This window comes from Eschrichtius robustus, chromosome 5 (assembly GCF_028021215.1).
Source record: "Eschrichtius robustus isolate mEscRob2 chromosome 5, mEscRob2.pri, whole genome shotgun sequence".
Taxonomy (NCBI): domain Eukaryota; kingdom Metazoa; phylum Chordata; class Mammalia; order Artiodactyla; family Eschrichtiidae; genus Eschrichtius; species Eschrichtius robustus.
The window spans coordinates 7,001,325-7,022,058 of NC_090828.1; the positions used below are offsets into that span (position 1 = coordinate 7,001,325).

Here is a 20,734-nt window from a genome sequence, read left to right on the forward strand (position 1 = left end):
ACTTAAATTAAAAAAAAGTATATACAAAAACTGTATAATAAAGTACTCAGTAAAGGCTCTACTACAGAAAGTATACAGAATACAAATAGACAGGATAGCTATATTTAGTTTTATTAGCCAATGAAATGGAAAAGAACAATGTATATACTAATGGTATCTATTTAGTATTATTAGATTTGTGCTGCCACATTAATCTTACATGTTATAGAAAAATAACATGTTTGTCTTCTCCCAAGTGTTTAAAAAATACATGCAGAAATTTCCTGAATCTGTATTCTTTACTGAGGCTAGTCACATTTTAAGCTGTTAATTACACAACTTAAAAGGGGCGGAGGGCAGTCAGAGGACCTTCTTGAAATAGGCTCTATTACAGATACTCGTCTGTATTGTTCTTGCAGTTTTCTGTAAGTATGAATTATATCAAATTACAAAATTTTTAAATCTTGGATTTTACCAATGTCTCTGAAAGTCAGTCTCCTATTTAAAGTCAGAATAGAGAGGTTCACCAGAGGCATAATTTATCAATATAAAAGGAAACATCAGGGGCTTCCCTTGTGGCGCAGTGGTTGAGAATCTGCCTGCCAATGCAGGGGACACGGGTTCGAGCCCTGGCCCGGGAAGATCCCACATGCCGCGGAGCAACTAAGCCCGTGCGCCACAACTACTGAGCCTGCACTCCAGAGCCCGCGAGCCACAACTACTGAGCCCACGTGCCACAACTACTGAAGCCCGCGCGCCTAGAGCCCGTGCTCCACAACAAGAGAAGCCACGACAATGAGAAGCCCGTGCACCACAACGAAGAGTAGTCCCCGCTTGCTACAACTAGAGAAAGCACGCGCTCAGCAATGAGGACCCAACGCAGCCAAAAATAAATTAAAAAACAAAAAAAAGATTAAAAAAAAAAAAATAAAAGGAAACATCAGGACTCTTTAAATAAACAATTAAAACTCCTAGGGGTTTTTCAATCAGAGGTCTCAGCTTGAAATGTCAGATCATAACCACAGATACCAGCATTCCCAACAATCAAATCTTCTCGTGACTAGCTGTGGGATGCCAACCAGGGCGTCTTTCCTGGGCTGCCAAACAACGCAGAAGTGGGTCATAACCGAATGTCAGCGCCCTCTGCCCACCACAGCACTACTGGAGCCCAACGGGAGAGAGGCGGCTGGGGATGGTGAGGATGCCGCACTTTCCCTACTTTTCAATATGGATCAACATATTTATGTGCAGAAATTTCAAAGGCTCAGAAGATATTCAGGTATTCACTAATGATTTCTTTATAATTTTTTTTTTTTTAAAAAGAAAAGGCTTTTTTTTTTTTGGGCTGCACTGCATGGCTTGTGGGATCTTCGTTCCCTGACCAGGAATTGAACCCGGGCCCTCGGCAGTCAAAGTGTGGGGTCCTAACCACTGGAACGCCAGGGAATCCATCCCCCCAACCCCCCAAAAAAGAGCAGCTTTTAAAAGACCCTAATATACTTACTACAAATGTCAACTTACTGGGTTTCAACCCTGACCCCCAAAGCTGAGACCTCGCAGTTTAGAGTTAACATTTTAGAAACCAATCTTTCCTCTGTGCTCAGGAGAACAACTCCACTTTAGTACAGGAAGAGAAAACTCAGGGCCACATGTACTTCCCCTTTAAGAAGAAGTTTGCACGGATTCCGAGACTCCATCTTCTCACATTTAAACCTCTCTGAAACTGGAACAGCAACTTACAATCGCTGCCAGCCAGGTGGCAGCTGTGCTGTGGCTGTGTGACAACCTCTCACTGATCCTTCCGGAAAGATCAAAAAGGTTCCAGCAACAAAGTTTATGCTAAATACAGTATAGGAATAGTGCTCAGTATAAATCATTCAATCTGCACAAACCATGGGGAGAGACCAAAAACTTGTGTAGGTACTTCTATTTCATCAAAAAATAGGGGTCCCAGAAGGAGAAGAGAGAGAGAAAGGACCCGAGAAAATATGTGAAGAGATTATAGTCGAAAACTTCCCTAACATGGGAAAGGAAATAGCCACCCAAGTCCAGGAAGGGCAGAGAGTCCCATACAGGATAAACCCAAGGAGAAACATGCTGAGACACACAGTAATCAAACTGGCAAAAATTAAAGAAAAAGAAAAATTATTGAAAGCAGCAAGGGAAAAACGACAAATAACATACAAGGGAACTCCCATAAGGTTAACAGCTGATTCCTCAGCAGAAACTCTACAAGCCAGAAGGGAGTGGCATGATATACTTAAAGTGATGAAAGGGAAGAACCTACAACCAAGATTACTCTACCCGGCAAGGATCTCATTCAGATTCGATGGAGAAATCAAAAGCTTTACACACAAGCAAAAGCTAAGACAATTCAGCATCACCAAACCAGCTCTACAGCAAATGCTAAAGGAACTTCTCTAAGTGGGAAACACAAGAGAAGAAAAGGACCTACAAAAACAAACACAAAACAATTAAGAAAATGGTCATAGGAACATACATATCGATAATTACTTTAAACGTGAATGGATTAAATGCTCCAACCAAAAGACACAGGCTCGCTGAATGGATACAAAAACAAGACCCATCTATATGCTGTCTACAAGAGACCCACTTCAGACCTAGGGACACATACAGACTGAAAGTGAAGGGATGGAAAAAGATATTCCATGCAAATGGAAATCAAAAGAAAGCTGGAGTAGCAATACTCCTATCAGATAAAATAGACTTTAAAATAAAGAATGTTACAAGAGACAAGGAAGGACACTACATAATGATCAAGGGATCAATCCAAGAAGAAGATATAACAATTATAAATATATATGCACCCAACATAGGAGCACCTCAATACATAAGGCAACTGCTAACAGCTATAAAACAGGAAACCGACAGTAACACAGTAACAGTGGGGGACTTTAACACCTCACTTACACCAATGGACAGATCATCCAAAATGAAAATAAATAAGGAAACAGAAGCTTCAAATGACACACTACACCAGATAGATTTAATTGATATTCCATCCAAAAACAGCAGATTACACTTTCTTCTCAAGTGTGCACGGAACACTCTGCAGGATAGATCACATCTTGGGTCACAAATCAAGCCTCAGTAAATTTAAGAAAATTGAAATCATATCAAGCATCTTTTCTGACCACAGCGCTATGAGATTAGAAATCAATTACAGGGAAAAAACCGTAAAAAACACAAACACATGGACGCTAAACAATACGTTACTAAATAACCAAGAGATCACTGAAGAAATCAAAGAGGAAATCAAAAAATACCTAGAGACAAATGACAATGAAAACACAACGATCCAAAACCTATGGGATGCAGCAAAAGCAGTTCTAAGAGGGAAGTTTATAACGATACAAGCCTACATCAAGAAACAAGAAAAATCTCAAATAAACAATCTAACCTTACACCTAAAGGAACTAGAGAAAGAAGAACAAACAAAACCCAAAGTTAGCAGAAGGAAAGAAATCATAAATATCAGAGCAGAAATAAATGAAAAAGAAACAAAGAAAACAATAGCAAAGATCAATAAAACTAAAAGCTGGTTCTTTGAGAAGATAAACAAAATTGATAAACCATTAGCCAGACTCATCAAGCAAAAGAGGGAGAGGACTCAAATCAATAAAATTAGAAATGAAAAAGGAGAAGTTACAACAGACACCACAGAAATACAAAACATCCTAAGAGACTACTACAAGCAACTCTATGCCAATAAAATGGACAACCTGGAAAAAATGGACAAATTCTTAGAAAGGTATAACCTTCCAAGACTGAACCAGGAAGAAACAGAAAATATGAACAGACCAATCACAAGTAATGAAATTGAAACTGTGATTAAAAAATCTTCCAACAAACAAAAGTCCAGGACCAGATGGCTTCACAGGCAAATTCTATCAAACATTTAGAGAAGAGCTAACACCCATCCTTCTCAAACTCTTCCAGAAAACTGCAGAGGAAGGAACCCTCCCAAACTCATTCTACGAGGCCACCATCACCCTGATACCAAAACCAGACAAAGATACTACTACAGAAGAAAATTACAGACCAATATCACTGATGAATAGAGATGCAAAAATCCTCAAAAATACTCAACAAATCAACAAAATACTAGCAAACAGAATCCAACAACACATTAAAAGGATGATTCACCATGATCAAGTGGGATTTATCCCAGGGATGCAAGGATTCTTCAATATACGTAAATCAATCAATGTGATACACCATATTAACAAATTGAAGAATAAAAACCATATGATCATCTCAATAGATGCAGAAAAAGCTTTTGACAAAATTCAACACCCATTTCTGATAAAAACTCTCCAGAAAGTGGGCATAGAGGGAACCTACCTCAACAGAATAAAGGCCATATATGACAAACCCACAGCAAACATCATTCTCAAAGGTGAAAAACTGAAAGCATTTCCTCTAAGACCAGGAACAAGACAAGGATGTCCACTCTCACCACTATTATTCAACATAGTTTTGGAAGTCCTAGCCACGGCAATCAGAGAAGAAAAAGAAATAAAAGGAATACAAATTGGAAAAGAAGTAGTAAAACTGTCACTGTTTGCAAAGGACATGATACTATACATAGATAATCCTAAAGATGCCACCAGAAAACTACTAGAGCTAATCAATGAATTTGGTAAAGGTGCAGGATACAAAATTAATGCACAGAAATCTCTTGTATTCCTATACACTAATGATGAAAACTCTGAAAGAGAAATTAAGGAAACACTCCCATTTTCCACTGCAACAAAAAGAATAAAATACCCAGGAATAAACCTACCTAGGGAGACAAAAGACCTGTATGCAGAAAACTGTAAGACACTGATGAAAGAAATTAAAGATGATACAAACAGATGGAGAGACATACCATGTTCTTGGATTGGAAGAATCAATATTGTGAAAATGACTACAATGCCCAAAGCAATCTACAGATTCAATGCAATCCCTATCAAATTACCAACGGCATTTTTTAACGGAACTAGAACAAAAAGTCTTAAAATTTGTATGGAGACACAAAAGACCCTGAATAGCCAAAGCAGTCTTGAGGGAAAAAAACGGAGCTGGAGGAATCAGACTCCCTGACTTTAGACTATACTAAAAAGCTACAGTAATCAAGACAATATGGTACTGGCACAAAAACAGGAACATAGATCAATGGAACAAGATAGAAAGCCCAGAGATAAATCCATGCACCTATGGTCAACTAATCTATGACAAAGGAGGCAAGGATATGCAATAGAGAAAAGACAGTCTCTTCAATAAGTGGTGCTGGGAAAACTGGACAGCTACATGTAAAAAAATGAAATTCGAACACTCCCTAACACCATACACAAAAATAAATTCAAAATGGATTAGAGACCTAAATGTAAGACTGGTCACTATAAAACTCTTAGAGGAAAACATAGGAAGAACACTCTTTGACATCAATCACAGCAAGATCTTTTTTGATCCACCTCCTAGAGTAATGGAAATAAAAACAAAAATAAACAAATGGGACCTAATGAAACTTCAAAGCTTTTGCACAGCAAAGGAAACCATAAACAAGACAAAAAGACAACCCTCAGAATGGGAGAAAATACTTGCAAACGAATCAACGGACAAAGGATTAATCTCCAAAATATATAAACAGCTCATGCAGCTCAATATTAAAAAAACAAACAACCCAATCCAAAAATGGACAGAAGACCTAAATAGACATTTCTCCAAAGAAGACATACAGATGGTCAAGAAGCACATGAAAGGCTGCTCAACATCACTAATTACTAGAGAAATGCAAATCAAAACTACAGTGAGGTATCACCTCACACCAGTTAGAATGGGCATCATCAGAAAATCTACAAACAAGAAATGCTGGAGAGGGTGTGGAGAAAAGGGAACCCTCTTGCACTGTTGGTGGGAATGTAAATTGATACAGCCACTATGGAGAACAGTATGGAGGTTCCTTAAAAAACTAAAAATAGAATTACCATATGACCCAGCAATCCCACTACTGGGCGTATACCCAGAGAAAACCATAATTCAAAAAGACACATGCACCCCAATGTTCACTGCAGCACTACTTACAATAGCCAGGACATGGAAGCAACCTAAATGCCCATCGACAGACGAATGGATAAAGAAGTTGTGGTACATATATAGAATGGAATATTACTCAGCCATAAAAAGGAACGAAATTGAGTCATTTGTTGAGACATGGATGGATCTAGAGACTGTCATACAGAGTGAAGTAAGTCAGAAAGAGAAAAACAAATATATCGTATATTAACGCATATACGTGGACCCTAGAAAAATGGTACAGATGAGCCGGTTTGCAGGGCAGAAGTTGAGACACAGATGTAGAGAACAGACATATGGACACCAAGGGGGGAAAACTGCGGTGGGGTGGGGATGGTGGTGTGCTGAATTGGGCGATTGGGATTGACATGTATACACTGACGTGTATAAAATTGATGACTAATAAGAACCTGCAGTATAAAAAAACAAAGAAACAAAACAACTAATACTAAACTTTCATTGGGTTATCTGTATGGAAATATGTTAATATAAATGTTTCAGACATTACATGAAATTTCTAAAAATCTTGTATGTTCTGGTATAATGTTATAAGTCATAATTCTAGTTATTACTTTATAATGTATATCTCAGAAATAATTAAATTTCCTTGTCAATTGCACCATTATGAACTTTCATCAAATCTTTAACTATGGTCATTTTTAAGTCTTTTGTCATTTACAGACAGTTCTGGGTGCACTCTGATGCTCTTGCAATTATGTTCCTATAAAAGGGTTTCATCTTCAAGGAATTCATAGAAAAGACTCTGACAAGTGCAGGTTTCTGGTAACTGTACTGCTGAACTGAATGAATAAGCATTTTCAGAACTCTAATGAAAAACTGATGAACTCATAAAAGTGCTAACAAAAGATCAAGATGAAAAAAAAAATTAATTACATGGGACTGAGTGAACTGATGAGGACGATTATAATTTCTGTGACTTTCTGTTTGAATAAAAAAAAAATCCCACAGGGACTCAGAGGCAAAGAATATACAAATCAATTTTCACTGCAAAGTAAAGGAGCTGTTACAGTGGAGGATTACTGGACTGAATGTCAATATTATGACATAGTATGAGTGTTTTTCGTGTTTGGTAATTGCAATCATTGTTGCTTTTGTTGTGGTCATCCATTTACAATGCTTGGTATCAGTCTATTTATCTCTTGTAAAAATAAAATACAGTGTGTGTGTGTGTGTGTGAAAAAAAAATGCATATAATTGAAAAAAAAAAAAAAAGACACATGATGCACCCCAATGTTCATTGCAGCACTATTTACAATAGCCAGGTCATGGAAGCAACCTAAATGCCCATCGACAGACGAATGGATAAAGAAGTTGTGGTACATATATACAATGCAATATTACTCAGCCATAAAAAGGAACGAAATTGGGTCATTTGTAGAGACATGGATGGACCTAGAGACTGTCATACAGAGTGAAGTAAGTCAGAAAGAGAAAAACAAATATCATATATTAACGCATATATATGCAACCTAGAAAAATGGTACAGATGAACCGGTTTGCAGGGCAGAAATTGAGACACAGATGTAGAGAACAAACGTATGGACACCAAGGGGGGAAAGTGGTGGGGGTGGTGGTGGTGTGATGAATTGGGCGATTGAGATCGACATGTATACACTGATGTGTATAAAACTGATGAGTAATAAGGACCTGCTGTATAAAAAAATAAAATTCAAAAATTAAAATAAATAAATAAAGTAAAATAGAAAAAAAATACATATATCATCCCGCACTCAACTCCTTGCTTTACTCCTCTAAGGGCCTAAAATGTAAGGAAGGCTGTATGTCCCTCTTCAGTAATTACACAGTTTTACTCTATCTCAGTCTAGAATAATCCAGGCCAACTGAACACAGGACTCAATCCAAAGTCTCATCTTTCTATTTGTTAACTGTGTGACCTCAGGCAGTACTGTGGGCTTAGCTGAGCCTCAGTTTCCCCATCTACCTACCTCACCTGCATCCCCCTGAGGATTAAAAGCAGTAACGTATATAATATACCCGACTACTGGGTCAAACACACAGAAACCACTCAGGTAAAAGCCCCTTTCCTTTAGGAAAAATAATGACTGCGGAAGTATTCAACCCTGTCTTAAATTTCCGCTAAGCAACTGATGGTTATGTAGAGAAGGCATGCCACAGGACGGACTGTAACACTGCCAGGAGAACAGTCTAGGCTGTCACATGGAACTTTTTCCATGCTTATGGTGCAGGGCTACAGGGCTTCACCTGAGAACTCGTTCAAGCATTTGAACAGATGTGTACTGCTGCTTGAGAGGAGTCCAGCCCTGCCGCAGGCACCCACCTCCCTGTTCCTTCCTTGCAACAAGAACACCAAGCAGGCCCTTCAGCTTTCAGAAGAGAATGTAATCTTTGTCATCCTCACATCTCATGCTTTGCACGTGGATTCTCTTTCAACTAAGAATCAAGAATTACCACCCTGGGCTTCCCTGGTGGCGCAGTGATTGAGAATCTGCCTGCCAATGCAGGGGACACGGGTTCAAGCCCTGGTCTGGGAAGATCCCACATGCTGAGGAGCAACTAGGCCCGTGAGCCACAACTACTGAGCCTGCGCGTCTGGAGCTTGTGCTCCGCAGCAAGAGAGCCCACGACAGTGAGAGGCCCGCGCACCGCGATGAAGAGTGGCCCCTGCTCGCCGCAACTAGAGAAAGCCCTCGCACAGAAACGAAGACCCAACACAGCCAAAAATAAATATAAATAAATAAAAATTAAAAAAAAAAAAATTACCACCCTTTAGGTATTAGCTAGCATCTAACACTGGCCATTTTCCACACAGCTCCTTCAAGAAAATGGAAAGCCCAAGTGATAAGTGAACTGTGTGTTTCTAACTATTCTTCTAGCTGCATCCCTGCACCATCGAATCAGACCATCAGAAACTACCTAATGGACCACTTCTATTGCAGCTCCCCACCTCCCTGTAGATTTATCTTTATGAAGTTCATCTTAACAGCATGCTCTCTGTTTTTTATGTGGGTTGACACACAAGTTTGTGTCAAGCTTTTTTTTGCGGGTAAAATGCCTACCAATGTCAAGTAAATCCTCCACCTTATCTTTCAGTAGCCTTTATTTAATGAGCTCATGTGAAGGTTGCTTCAAGCTTAAGGGGAAAAACATGTCTCTAAATTAAGCTATGTCTTCTATTAGAACAAAAGTGATATAACCATCTAATTTTTTGTCTTTGTCTTAGAATCCAAGAGTCTTCTTGGTAGGTTTGGGTTCAGATGCAGATTTCATCAACATCTGATCCCACTGTTCTTGCTTTCCCATACACCTGTTTCCTGGCTTTGAGTTGTTTTATCTCTATCATAAGTGTACCCACATGTACTTCTTCTTCTTATTATTTTTTAATTATTTATTTTATTTATTTATTTTTGGCTGCATTGGGTCTTCATTGCTGTGGGCTCTCTCTAGTTGTGGTGAGCAGGGGCTACTCTCCATTGCGGTGCGCAGGCTTCTCATTGTGGGGGCTTCTCTTGTTGCGGAGCACGGGCTCTAGGCGCGTGGGCTTCAGTAGTTGTGGCACATGGGCTCAGCAGTTGTGGCTCGTGGGCTCTAGAGCACAGGCTCAGTAGTTGTGGCGCGTGGGCTCAGTAGTTGTGGCTCGCAGGCTTAGTTGCTGCGTGGCATGTGGGATCTTCCTGGACCAGGGCTTGAACCCGTGTCCCTTGCATTGGCCAGGCGGATTCTTAACCACTGTGCCACCAGGGAAGCCCCCCACATGTACTTCTATAGCCTACTTTCCAGTTCTACTTCGTGCGGCGATTTAGTCTTGGGGTGCTTAAGAAACACAAATTATAGTCTGGTGCTAAAATAGCTGAAGATAAGCTAAAACTGACACCTACCAAAAAAATTTAGTTCTTATGAACAGGAGCGTCCCAAGTCTTTCATGGAAACGTGATGGTTTCCTATTGCAAATATTCTGCAACTGAATATTGGACAAAGTAAGAATGTAAAGTGGAAACATCAATTTTCCTAAGGAGGAAAGGAAAGGGCAGGGGGAATCAAGCATGATTTTCAGGACAACACACAATTCTCCTCATCAATCAACCTGCCATTTCCTACATCATGTGACTGGTAAGCAACCACATGAAGTCTGGAGATTACATTAACTTTCCTAACTGGGTCTTACCCGTAACCGATAGTCATCCACAGTCCAGATGCGGCTTGCAAAATCATTTGACGCTGCTAAGAGGTAAGATCCCTACAGGAATAAAGGGGAGGAGAAGAAATGTTACCCAAAATAGAAGAACTCAGTTCACATGATACAAATTCCCCGGTAATCAAGCCCAAGAAGGTTTAGATGTCGATAACTATACACCTGAGCTGAATACCGCTACAACCAGTATTCTGTTAATTCATCCATCCCCGTTAAGTTCAGACCTTTCTCCCGGGCCTGCTCAGCCTCGCCTGTAGGCTGTAGATACCTCCAGCTCAAAATGGAATTCCTCCTCCTGTGTTCACTCCCCACCACCTCCCACCTTCAGTAACAGCAAGTACTAATTCTCTGCACCTGTCCAAGTCCAAGAGCTCAGAACCACCGACTCTCCCCAGCCACACCTCCCAACTGCCCCCGTTGGAGACCTGCTTGTCTCTGGCGCTTCTCGTTAGACCCTCTCCTCTCCACCTGCACTGCCTTGGCCCAAACCGGGGCCTTTATCAAGTCTGGCGACTGCCTTGCTGGGGTACCCCAGACCTGTCTCCCCTACCCAGTCTTCAACACGGTCATGATCAGCACAGAATTTATAATCTACCTACATCCTTCTCTAACATTAAGACAGAAAATAGCAGAGAAACCAGGTAAGTTTTTAAATTTCAAGAACCAGATGTTTAAAGCTGTTTCTAAAAACCTCTAAACTCACCCATTTCCATGGATATTAGGTACTTACAGCACTATCGAATTCAATGCTTGTAATTCCTGCATTACTGCCAGACAGGGAACCCTTGAACTCACATTTGTCTGCATAAAAACAAAGATTAAGAAAGGAAGGTTTAAAAAAAAAAAAAAAAAAAAAAGATGGTAAATCCAACATATCAATTAAAATGAGGCACTTGAAACACAATGGAAGCCAATTCCATGGTCAAAAACAGCTTTCCTGCATCTTTACAGAATCAAGTAGCAGGACAAATGGAATAATGAGACCAAAATATCCGGCTGGTCAGTTCCAAGAGCAATGAATGTACTAGTGGGTGCAGAGCCCAGCATCTTCCTGTGGGTTCTTACGCTGTTCTTTTCAAGAAATTCAGTGTCATCAATTTCCTTTACAAAAAATGAGTGCAGGAATTTAAAAACATGTCAATCGACCCTAGAGACCGAGTTTGTTATTTCTCAGTAAAATTTTCTACTTTACATAAATACATCTTTGGGTTTGATCAGTATTTGTCAACTTAACTATCACTTTTGTAGAACCTGACCATTAAAATTTCAGAACCCAAGTACGAAAAGAAATTTCTACTTATATAAACTGGCTAGTCCTCAGAATTCCAGTAAAGCTAGTTTGGAGTCTGGGTAATCTATCTGTTCACTCTATACACATGAACCTAAGGTTCTGGCAATCCAATCGCCTGCCAGTCATCCCCCCTCCCTCTGCCGCGTCTCCTTCACCAACAGGCCCAGCCATACACTCCCGGGCTCTGTTTTCAAACAGCTTTGGCCACCCGCAATGAAACTTTAAAGATGAGAGTATGAGTCTCAATGATGATGTGATTCAGTTTCCTTTTTAAAGGGTATCTTAAGGATAACCTATATAGACAAGCCAGGAAAACAATTAGGGAATCATTCAGATCAAACTCATAAAATAGGAGCACAAAATAGTATACATTTCAATTAACAGCCTTTTCTTTTAGGACTTCTAGATGCTAATAATAATGATATAAATACTGGTTTGGGGACTTCCCTGGTGGTCCAGTGGTTAACACTCCACGCTCCCAATGCAGGGGCCCAGGTTCGATCCCTGGTCAGGGAACTAGATCCCTCATGCTGCAGCTAAGAGTTCACATGCCACAGCGAAGATCCCACATACCACAACCAAGACCCGGCACAGCCAAACAAATAAATAAACTTATGTAAAAAAAAATACTGGTTTGGAGCTGTCAAATACATTTAGGGCCAGGACTATTAACCTGGTGGATGAACCGCTGAATTAATTTGCAAAATATGGCACATTTAATGCCTTTCCCTGGATCCTAGCTTTCATTAGATTTTCACAAGTCAAAAAAAGGCCAACACCTACTAATTTAGGACTTTATTTAGAGTAGATCTTTATAGACAAAAATATTACTGCAAATTCTAAAAGATATCTTTTTGGCTTATGCCTAAAACACTGGTCTATTTGTTTGGCAGGTGACAAAGTGCCAACATGTAAGAAATGATCAGTAAGTGCTACTCTACACAAGAGACTGATCTGAAAAGACCAAAGATCTTATTAATCTCTTTTATTTAGAAGGCATTGGGGAGACTACGTCAAGAGCATTTATATAATTCCCAGCGGAGCTGCTGCTTTTGATAGAATGAGCAAAGAGAGGTGTTCCTACTGGATGCAAAGTGGTGGAAGGGTAAAAAAAGAGGACCCCCGAACTACTTCATAAAAGGCCTCCTGGACTTGGTCTCTTCCAAGACTCAGTAAATATTAGCCAAGGGGGAAAAATTACAGGCCAAGTAAGCCATTTGTGGAGGAAAGATCCTATAATTAGTTAGGACACGACTGATATTTGTTCTGAAAACCATAAAAAATGCTGCCAGACACTATGTTATTTCTGTAGACCTAGTAGACATTTTTCATTTTATTAACACAAATTATGTTCTGGCACAAATTATGTCACTATTAATTTTGGTTAGTGTTTACTTCCTCTTTAGCAGCAAAAAGGTAACACTATTACTAATCCCTGGTATCTTTAATTTTCTTATAGGTATTTTTACTGACCAAGGAGTAAAACGAAAATATTTCTAGTGCTATCTGTATTTAATTGCAAGGCATAATCAAAACAGACTATCTGTGTAGATTTTTATCACAAAATCTCTACTCTTTTTTTTTTTTTTTAATTAATTTATTTATTTTTGGCTGCATTGGGCCTTCGTTGCTGCATGTGGGCTTTCTCTAGCTGTGGCGAGCAGGGGCTACTCTTCGTTGCGGTGTGCAGGCTTCTCATTGCGGTAGGTTCTCTTGATGCGGAGCACGGGCTCTAGGCGCGCGGGCTCAGTAGTTGTGGCGCCTGGGCTTAGGTGCTCCGCAGCGTGTGGGCTCTTCCCAGACCAGGGCTCAAACCCGTGTCCCCGGCATTGGCAGGCGGACTCTTAACCACTGCGCCACCAGCGAAGCCCAAAATTTCTATTCTTATGATATGGTTTTGTTTTGTAAGTTTCAGCAATTATCACTCATAAGGTGTCTCTGGGTAAAACAGCACAAACTTTGATGGGTTTCAAATAGCTCTAACTGCCAGGGATTTAAGTACTGAGTCATTTTCATGAAAATCAAAGGCCAGGGTAGACAAGTTGGGTACTTTATATGACAACGTGTTCCAGCAAAGGGATCAGTAGATTGCTCTCGCTCTAAATACATCAGCAGTAGTAACACAGGGAGTTCCCTGGGCAGCCCGTGCTCCGCAACAAGAGAAGCCACTGCAATGAGAAGCCCGCGCACCACAACAAAGAGTAGCCCCCGCTCGCCGCAACTGGAGAAAGCCCGCGCGCAGCAACGAAGACCCAACGCAGCCAAAAATCAATCATTCAATCGATCAATTTATCTATTAAAAAAGTAGTAGTAACACACATGCTTCTTCAGCAGCTCTACAGCTCAGAGGAGGCCATTTTGGAAAAAGCAAGGCATTTGCAGTCTTAACACTCAAGCTCAGGTCCCAGGTTCCACGACTCCCTGCCCACGTAAATCAACCATGTAAATCAAGTAGTGTCTCTTGAGTTTTCATCTGTCAAACAGGGGTGATACCCACCTGTCTAACGGCACAGGGCTATTGTGAGGATCAGAGGAAATAAAGTAGAGAAAGGTATGATGGTGCTATTTATTGTTGGAGAGTGAGCATGTATGTGCTGCAAGTACAGAAACCGGACAAAATGGTTCCTATAAAACCCTTCAGTCTATTTGACCCTGCCTTATTATTATTATTTTTTGGCTGTGCTGTGTGGCTTGTGGGATCTTGGTTCCCTGACCAGGGAATGAACTCGGGCCCTTGGCAGTGAAAGCCTGGAGTCCTAACCCCTGGACTTCCAAGGGAATTCCCTGACCTTGCCTTACTAAAAATACATGTATATTTTAACTGACTATCAAAATGTTGAAAGTGGGCTATGCCCATGTTCAGAATTCTGGGAGAGGGTTTCACTAACTCCCATTTCCTGTTTTAATGCCATCCCATTTTGAGTACTCTGAGGTCATTCCTGAAACAATGTCTAATCAAAGAGACTGAGTCTTGATTTTAGAATCCTTGTCTAATAAGCTATTTGTTAAATACATTTTCCTAGATGATACACCCCTCTGTTTATTCTCAAGCTTAGATACGATGTCAGTCATTTTTTGCTAGGCTATGGCCACTGGCATTATTAAATGCATAAACCACAGCTTGATGTGTAATTTAATTGTCGAGTCCATGACTACAAGATTTTTTATTTTCCTTCTAAAACCTGTACTATCTTGGAAGATCCCCTGGTCAGTACGTATTTGAGAAAACACAAATGCTAACGTATCTGTAACTCAACAGCCTTCTCTAGTCACTACTTGGAAACCGAGAGCAAACATCTATTTGGCTGAATCAGCTGTAAAGGATAACTGAGAGGGTAATAATGCTTTCGTCAGATGATTCCTCACACAAAATACTGTATGTTTCAAGAAGATGAACAATTCAAAGACTGCGTGAAAGCAAGGCCAACCAGACGTCACCAACACAGCTTCTTTCTGTTTCTCACTCCAGCGAGATCTCACCTCCGACCACTTCCCAGAGCTTCACCCTCCGATCCATGCCTCCCGTGGCCAGGAGCCGGGAACCCGGACTGAACTGCACGGCATTGACCTCCCCATCGTGAGCGTCCTGCAAGACAAGTGCCGTGTTTCAAACCCAACCCCTGTCATTCCCAAGAAGAAAGGGCCCAATACTGACGAACACTCTGGACCCCTAACCAAAGGTTAAACACCTGTCATTAAAGAGGGGACCCAATCACAAACTTGGGTTCCTAGCCCAGGGTCTCCTATGATTCTATTATCATTAAACTCTTATAGCTACAGTTCTATTTTTTTAAACACAGTGCAACCTTCTTAAAAAGCATTCAAAATCTGTGTAAACTAATTGCCTAAAGTTTGTCTTTGCATTAATTTTCCTTCTTCTAAGAATAATGTAATTTCAATCTATATTGTACTATGATCTTAAGAGCTTAAAAGTAAGCCTATGATTAACTGCCTCTTCTGGTCCAGACTGCATTAATACCACATGTTAAACTACGCATCAAATTAAGATATAGCATGGCTTCTCATGACTTAAAAAAAAGCCTTTTCTTTTTTTAAAAAGCCTTTCTTTTGGTCTCCTTAATACGAATACATCCTAGTATGAGTAGATGCCGCTCCTACCGCCACCCATCAGTGTTAGAGTAGGATCCCAGGTAGTTCTTTCTGGAAACAACACGGCACTACATGTACTAGCAGTGCAGCCTCCGCCAAGTTCCTTCACTTCCCAAAGCCTCAGTTTGCTCGTCTATGAAAATGGACTTCTGCCGGTTTTGTGAGCTAGGAATGTGCCCGACCATGACTCGGCCTTCGACAAAAGCAGCAGGTGTTATTTTGGCAGAACTTAAATTCTTCATAGGGAGATGTCTGAGAATGGCATCCACATTGGAACACATGATCTGAAAAGGTGGTGGCATTTGTGTTCAAGATGAGAAAGGAAACCAAACAAAAAGCACCCCATCCTAGAATGGGAAGAGAGAATACTAGACGTGACTATAATCTCCTAAGAGACCATGGATACTGAAATATTTATGAATGAAATACTTTGAGATTTGCTTTAAGTTGCTCCAGCAAAAGTGTGGGCAGGGGCGGGGGACCCTGCAATACATGAATTATAAATACTAGATCCTTAAACCTGTCATCAATCACTTGCCTAAAAGGTCATTTTGGGAATACAAAATCTGATCTTCACATTTGCTTGGGACTGAAAAAGGTGCCTGAAATATTGAGAATGTGACTCATGAACTGACTGGAGTATAAACATGATTTATTATTACTTTGCTTGATCTGCTTTCTCACCACCCTCTCGTGTCCCAGTGCTGAAAAGCTGTCTGACAGGGGCTCAAACTTTTTACCTCCATACAATTCCGTTTTCTTTTTAAATTAATGATACCTTTCTACTTCGGAGGTCTCAGATTGAAAACTTCAGATCATGCACCATCACAACCATGGCTGCCGCTCATCAATCTCCTGTATGGCCGGTTCTGTCGGACGCTTGTCAGCTGTGCACTGCTCACTCTCAGAAACACACGCTGACAGAATCCCAAATTATCAGCTGCTCCATTACCCCATACACATGACTTAAATGTGACAGGAGGGAAAAAATGGGCTGCTGGGAGCTGAGGGCAGGGAAGGGAGTGTGACATTAAGTGCAATCAGACCTTTTACCAATCATCATCGACCTCCGAGGTGCCCAGGCCTGTTAGAGAATCACAGGAGTGGAGTGGGAAGGGGTCTTAATGGTCCCCCGTCCAACTCCTCATCCAGAGCAGGATTCTCTTTACAATGACCAAGGTGGCTAATCGCTCAGTCAGTGCATTGTATGGAAATAACTATTAAAGTTCCTCTTCACGCCTGGAAATGAAAGCTGCCCTCATATAAACTCTATCCCATTTTTACAGCAAGCCTTTCTCTCCCCGAACGTTAGCTCCTCCAACTCACCCCACGCAACCCAAGAGTTAACCCAACTATTTGGGCTTTGCTCTACTCTTCCGTCCCCCACCCTATTTGCCAGCCCTGAGCCAGGGACTCCACAATGCCCCAGGCCGGTTGCATGTCTGCTCAATTACCCCAGCCAGGATCCGGATTATCCTTTAGTACTAGGACCCAGCTCCACACTCCAGCTGACAGCCATGGTATCACAGTGGCTTCTGCCCAGGAGTGTCTCCGGCTTCCAACTATGTGCTCCTAATGGTCAGAAGTCACATGGACCTGAGTATAATTTGTGAAGCCAAGAGCTGCCCTACTGACCTTCCAAAACAGACCACCGACTAGAAACTCTAAATTGGAGCCAACTGGTGACAACAATTGCATGAATTATTCTCTAATTCCTCACCATCCCAAATTAGCTCTCCCCTCCCCTTGCCCCACCCCCTCATGCTACCCATCCTCTCAGCCAGTCCTACATTACAGAGGGTGGCTGCAAATAAATTCTGTTCTCTGAAGAGAAGCAAAATACACTAATTTTACTTACCTTAGCAAAGCAATTTTGCTTTGCTTATCAAAATATAATCAATCCTTTCTATCAGACAGCCAACAGGTGTAAAAGTTCCATATAGACAAAACAATAATAGAAAGCTTAGCTGCAGCAGGAGAAAGGGTCCTTTGTCAGGCTCTGTTTCTTTATGAAGCTTGGTGGGCTCTGGGGATAAATCATACTTACGAAGACACACACTGCAGTCGTTGGCACCCTCACTTCTTTACTAGAACCAGGATGAGTATCCGTGTTATCCTGGGGAACTGGAAAGGAAGACACAGAGCGCCTCCTAAGAAGTAACATAAAGGAAAACATCAGGATTGCACAGGCTTACTGTCCACCAAACTCTCAGAAGGGATTCAAAGACATCTTTTATCAATAGCTTCTTTTCCCTTCTAGACCCTCCAAACCACAGAATGATTCCCCAAATCAGAAGCAACCTCACTCAGTGACAACTGGAAAGACAGTCAGCACTTACCTGTACTCTCCTTTTCGCTAACTCATGGACTCCAAAACTCAACACTGAAAAGCAATCCTGAACAACTGCTGCCCCCGTCAATAAACAGCTACAGATGTTCTCAACTTAATGTAACCGCTAGCTCAGAGGGAGCGCGTTGGTATTTTCATAAAACTATTTTAAGATGATTCCTGTGCCTGGTTACAATCATCCTCAGCATACACTTGTGGTCAAGGTGGAGCTGAACACATGCCAAAAGAAAGAGCGACCAGGGCTTGATTACTGTACAGAGCTCAGCCTATTCGCCCGTCTCAGAGGGCTGACAGCGTTCCTAGGAGCATGCAAAGCGTCCTGGTTATTAGCACATGTACACGTGATGAATGGGGTAGTGAAGCGGTGATCAGCATAATTATCAACGACCCACACTTGCATGCTGGGCTAAGAGAGGATAATATTTTCACCTGGCAGCATCAGAAGAGTGATGTCCCAAAAGGGGAGACTCGGACAGACTAAAGGGTAAGGCCAGAGATCAGCACGCAGCGAGATTAAGAGAAAGGAAGTTGAGGAAAAAAGGAAGAAGCTAAATGAAAAGCTGAAATTAAGGCATCTGTATACTCTGCACTGAAATTCTGGCGCACGTTTAAAAAACGACAACAAATCATGTACATGTACTTAGGTATATTTATACACATATTAACAAGGAAAGGTGAAGGTTTTCTAACCTACCCAAAGATATTAGTGATAGAATCCAGAAGGCCTCCAGCAGGCTGCGAGAGTCGCTTACTAAAGAGGAGGGGAGGATAGGTTTAAACCTTAGAAACATTTTGCCCAAATAATCAATCAAAAACAGTCCACAAAAGTACCTGGGAGTGTGTTTCCCATTGAGTTCCCAAACCCCAGCCGAGAAACCCCTCACAGTACTGAACCATCAGAAAGCATTGGGAAGGTAGGAGGGAAAACCCAGCCTTGAAGTTTCAAAAGAAATATGGTTCCCTAGCACTAAATTAACTTCCCTGGAAATAATGCTTTAGACGATGAACTGTCTAAGTGACCTAACGACAACTTCTAGTGGTTAATGACCAATCCCATTCTTTTCATCCTGTTGTGGCAAATTAAAAAAAGAAAAGAAAAAAAATCCTGGAGCCCTAGTAAGAATTACACAGTACGATCTAAACAATCACCCTGCCTAACAAGGTCCATCTTTCAGAAAGCCACTACGCTTTTTTCTGCTTCTCTTCACAGCTGGTGGCGGCACTAAGGGACGGCTAGCCTCCTATTAAGCAGAGGTGACCCGAGAAAGACGGAGACACCCTGGAGCCCGCGAGCCCCATGGCTGAGTGAGCGGGGCTGCACGTTCCAGCTGGGGGTCCGGGGGCGCCGCACCGTTCCCTGGCCCCGCCCACAAGCATGCTGCCGGGCTGCCGCTCGAGCTCTCCGCCCCTGGCACAGCCCGTCTACTCACGCGGCGGCTCTGCTGACGGCCCGCACTGGAGAGGCCTCCTCGGCGTGATCGGAGGTTTCATCCGCAAGGACTTCAATGTCGTCATCCCTGGAAAGAAGGGCAAGAGGCTGAGTCTTTGATTCTGCTCAACAAGAGCTCTGTGATGAGTCTGCAAAGGCCGACCCCAACACCATTTCCTGATCACACATGGCCTATGTGCCTTGGCTGTGACACAGGCGGTCAAGGCTTCTCTGGAGAAACAGGAGCTGCCACCTGAGCAATAGCGTAGAAACAATCTGTTCAAGTCAAATCCAGAAGTCCACCTGAAAATAACTTTAGAAGTGAGCTTTTGCTCTTTTTAGGTCTAACACAGCTCCCATTTGGAAAGCAATGAAATAATGGCTTATTAAGCCTATAATCACATAACCAGTACTAAGGTAGATTTTTCTCATCAGAAGTCTGGTTTGTAGCTAAAGGGCTCCCGCATGCCAACAACTGGACTGCAGCACTCACTAAGAAACAGTTCCCATGAGATGGGCTGAATAACGTAGAGGATAGCTAGGGGCAGCTATGGTGTACAAGAAAATGCCAGGATAGGGAGAAGATCCAAGTCAATAGGAAAATGGACTGCTAAAAGGGCAATGAAGTCAACGGGTACATAAACAACCCAGTTCTAAATATTACTTTAATAGTGAAAGACAGGAAAGCAAAATCTAAACATAATTCATTTTTGCCTCTGGGTATTTGAGGCTTATGTTTAAGCATAACTCTGGGTATTTGCTGTTTCTGACATTTTAGAGAGTCCATTATATTACACATGAGATAATCAAGTCACAGGACCATGCTCCTTTGCTGGTGTTTATCCCACCGGATGCAAAGCTCCTCTGGAATTCCCCTTCCTCCTTGTTTTCCTGGTTGCGGGGAAGGTAAGTAATTATTTTGGTCTTAATGACCTCCTACCGAGTTGCGACCTTCATGGAGGAGTAAAATAATAAAATCTAATAACCCAAGACTTTATTACCAAATGTTTGGATTCATAAGAACTTGAGAGATTTTTCCATGATTAATTATCTGGGTTATGTAAATGTATACTTCAGAACTTGTTACCAAGCAAGTTAAACCAAGTTCAAGCAAATTTATTTTCCTTGGCTATTGATTCTAGGATCCCGTGTAACTGAACCCAGTCTTGGCCAGGATTAGAGGAGAACAAAGGCGGGCCTGAAGACACAGAACAGGCTGGGCTTTCTTCTCTTCTCAGTTGTGGTCTGCGGGTCACTTGTGTCCGCACAAGGGTAACAACAGAACAGCAGAGATGGCAAGAG

General features: G+C 41.5%; 1 protein-coding gene and 2 non-coding genes across 4 annotated transcripts in view; all 3 read right to left on the reverse strand.

Annotated features, from left to right (window-relative positions):
* The window catches only part of ATG16L1 (autophagy related 16 like 1), a 43,532-nt gene that overhangs the window by 7,341 nt on the left and 15,457 nt on the right, over positions 1–20,734 (reverse strand). Inside the window, exons 7-12 of one of the 2 annotated variants that reach the window (XM_068544198.1) lie at positions 19,434–19,520; positions 18,698–18,754; positions 17,701–17,803; positions 15,024–15,129; positions 10,983–11,053; positions 10,226–10,297 (exon numbers count right to left, since the gene is read on the reverse strand). In XM_068544198.1, coding sequence (XP_068400299.1) covers positions 10,226–10,297; positions 10,983–11,053; positions 15,024–15,129; positions 17,701–17,803; positions 18,698–18,754; positions 19,434–19,520 — 496 coding nt within the window. The remainder of the gene's footprint in view (positions 1–10,225; positions 10,298–10,982; positions 11,054–15,023; positions 15,130–17,700; positions 17,804–18,697; positions 18,755–19,433; positions 19,521–20,734) is intronic. The other variant, XM_068544199.1, reaches the window with a different exon arrangement.
* On the reverse strand, positions 971–1,213 carry LOC137765538 (small Cajal body-specific RNA 6). The gene has a single exon (XR_011074188.1). It is a non-coding gene; the product is annotated as a small Cajal body-specific RNA 6 (non-coding RNA).
* LOC137765537 (small Cajal body-specific RNA 6) lies at positions 16,446–16,721 on the reverse strand. Its single transcript, XR_011074187.1, has one exon. It is a non-coding gene; the product is annotated as a small Cajal body-specific RNA 6 (non-coding RNA).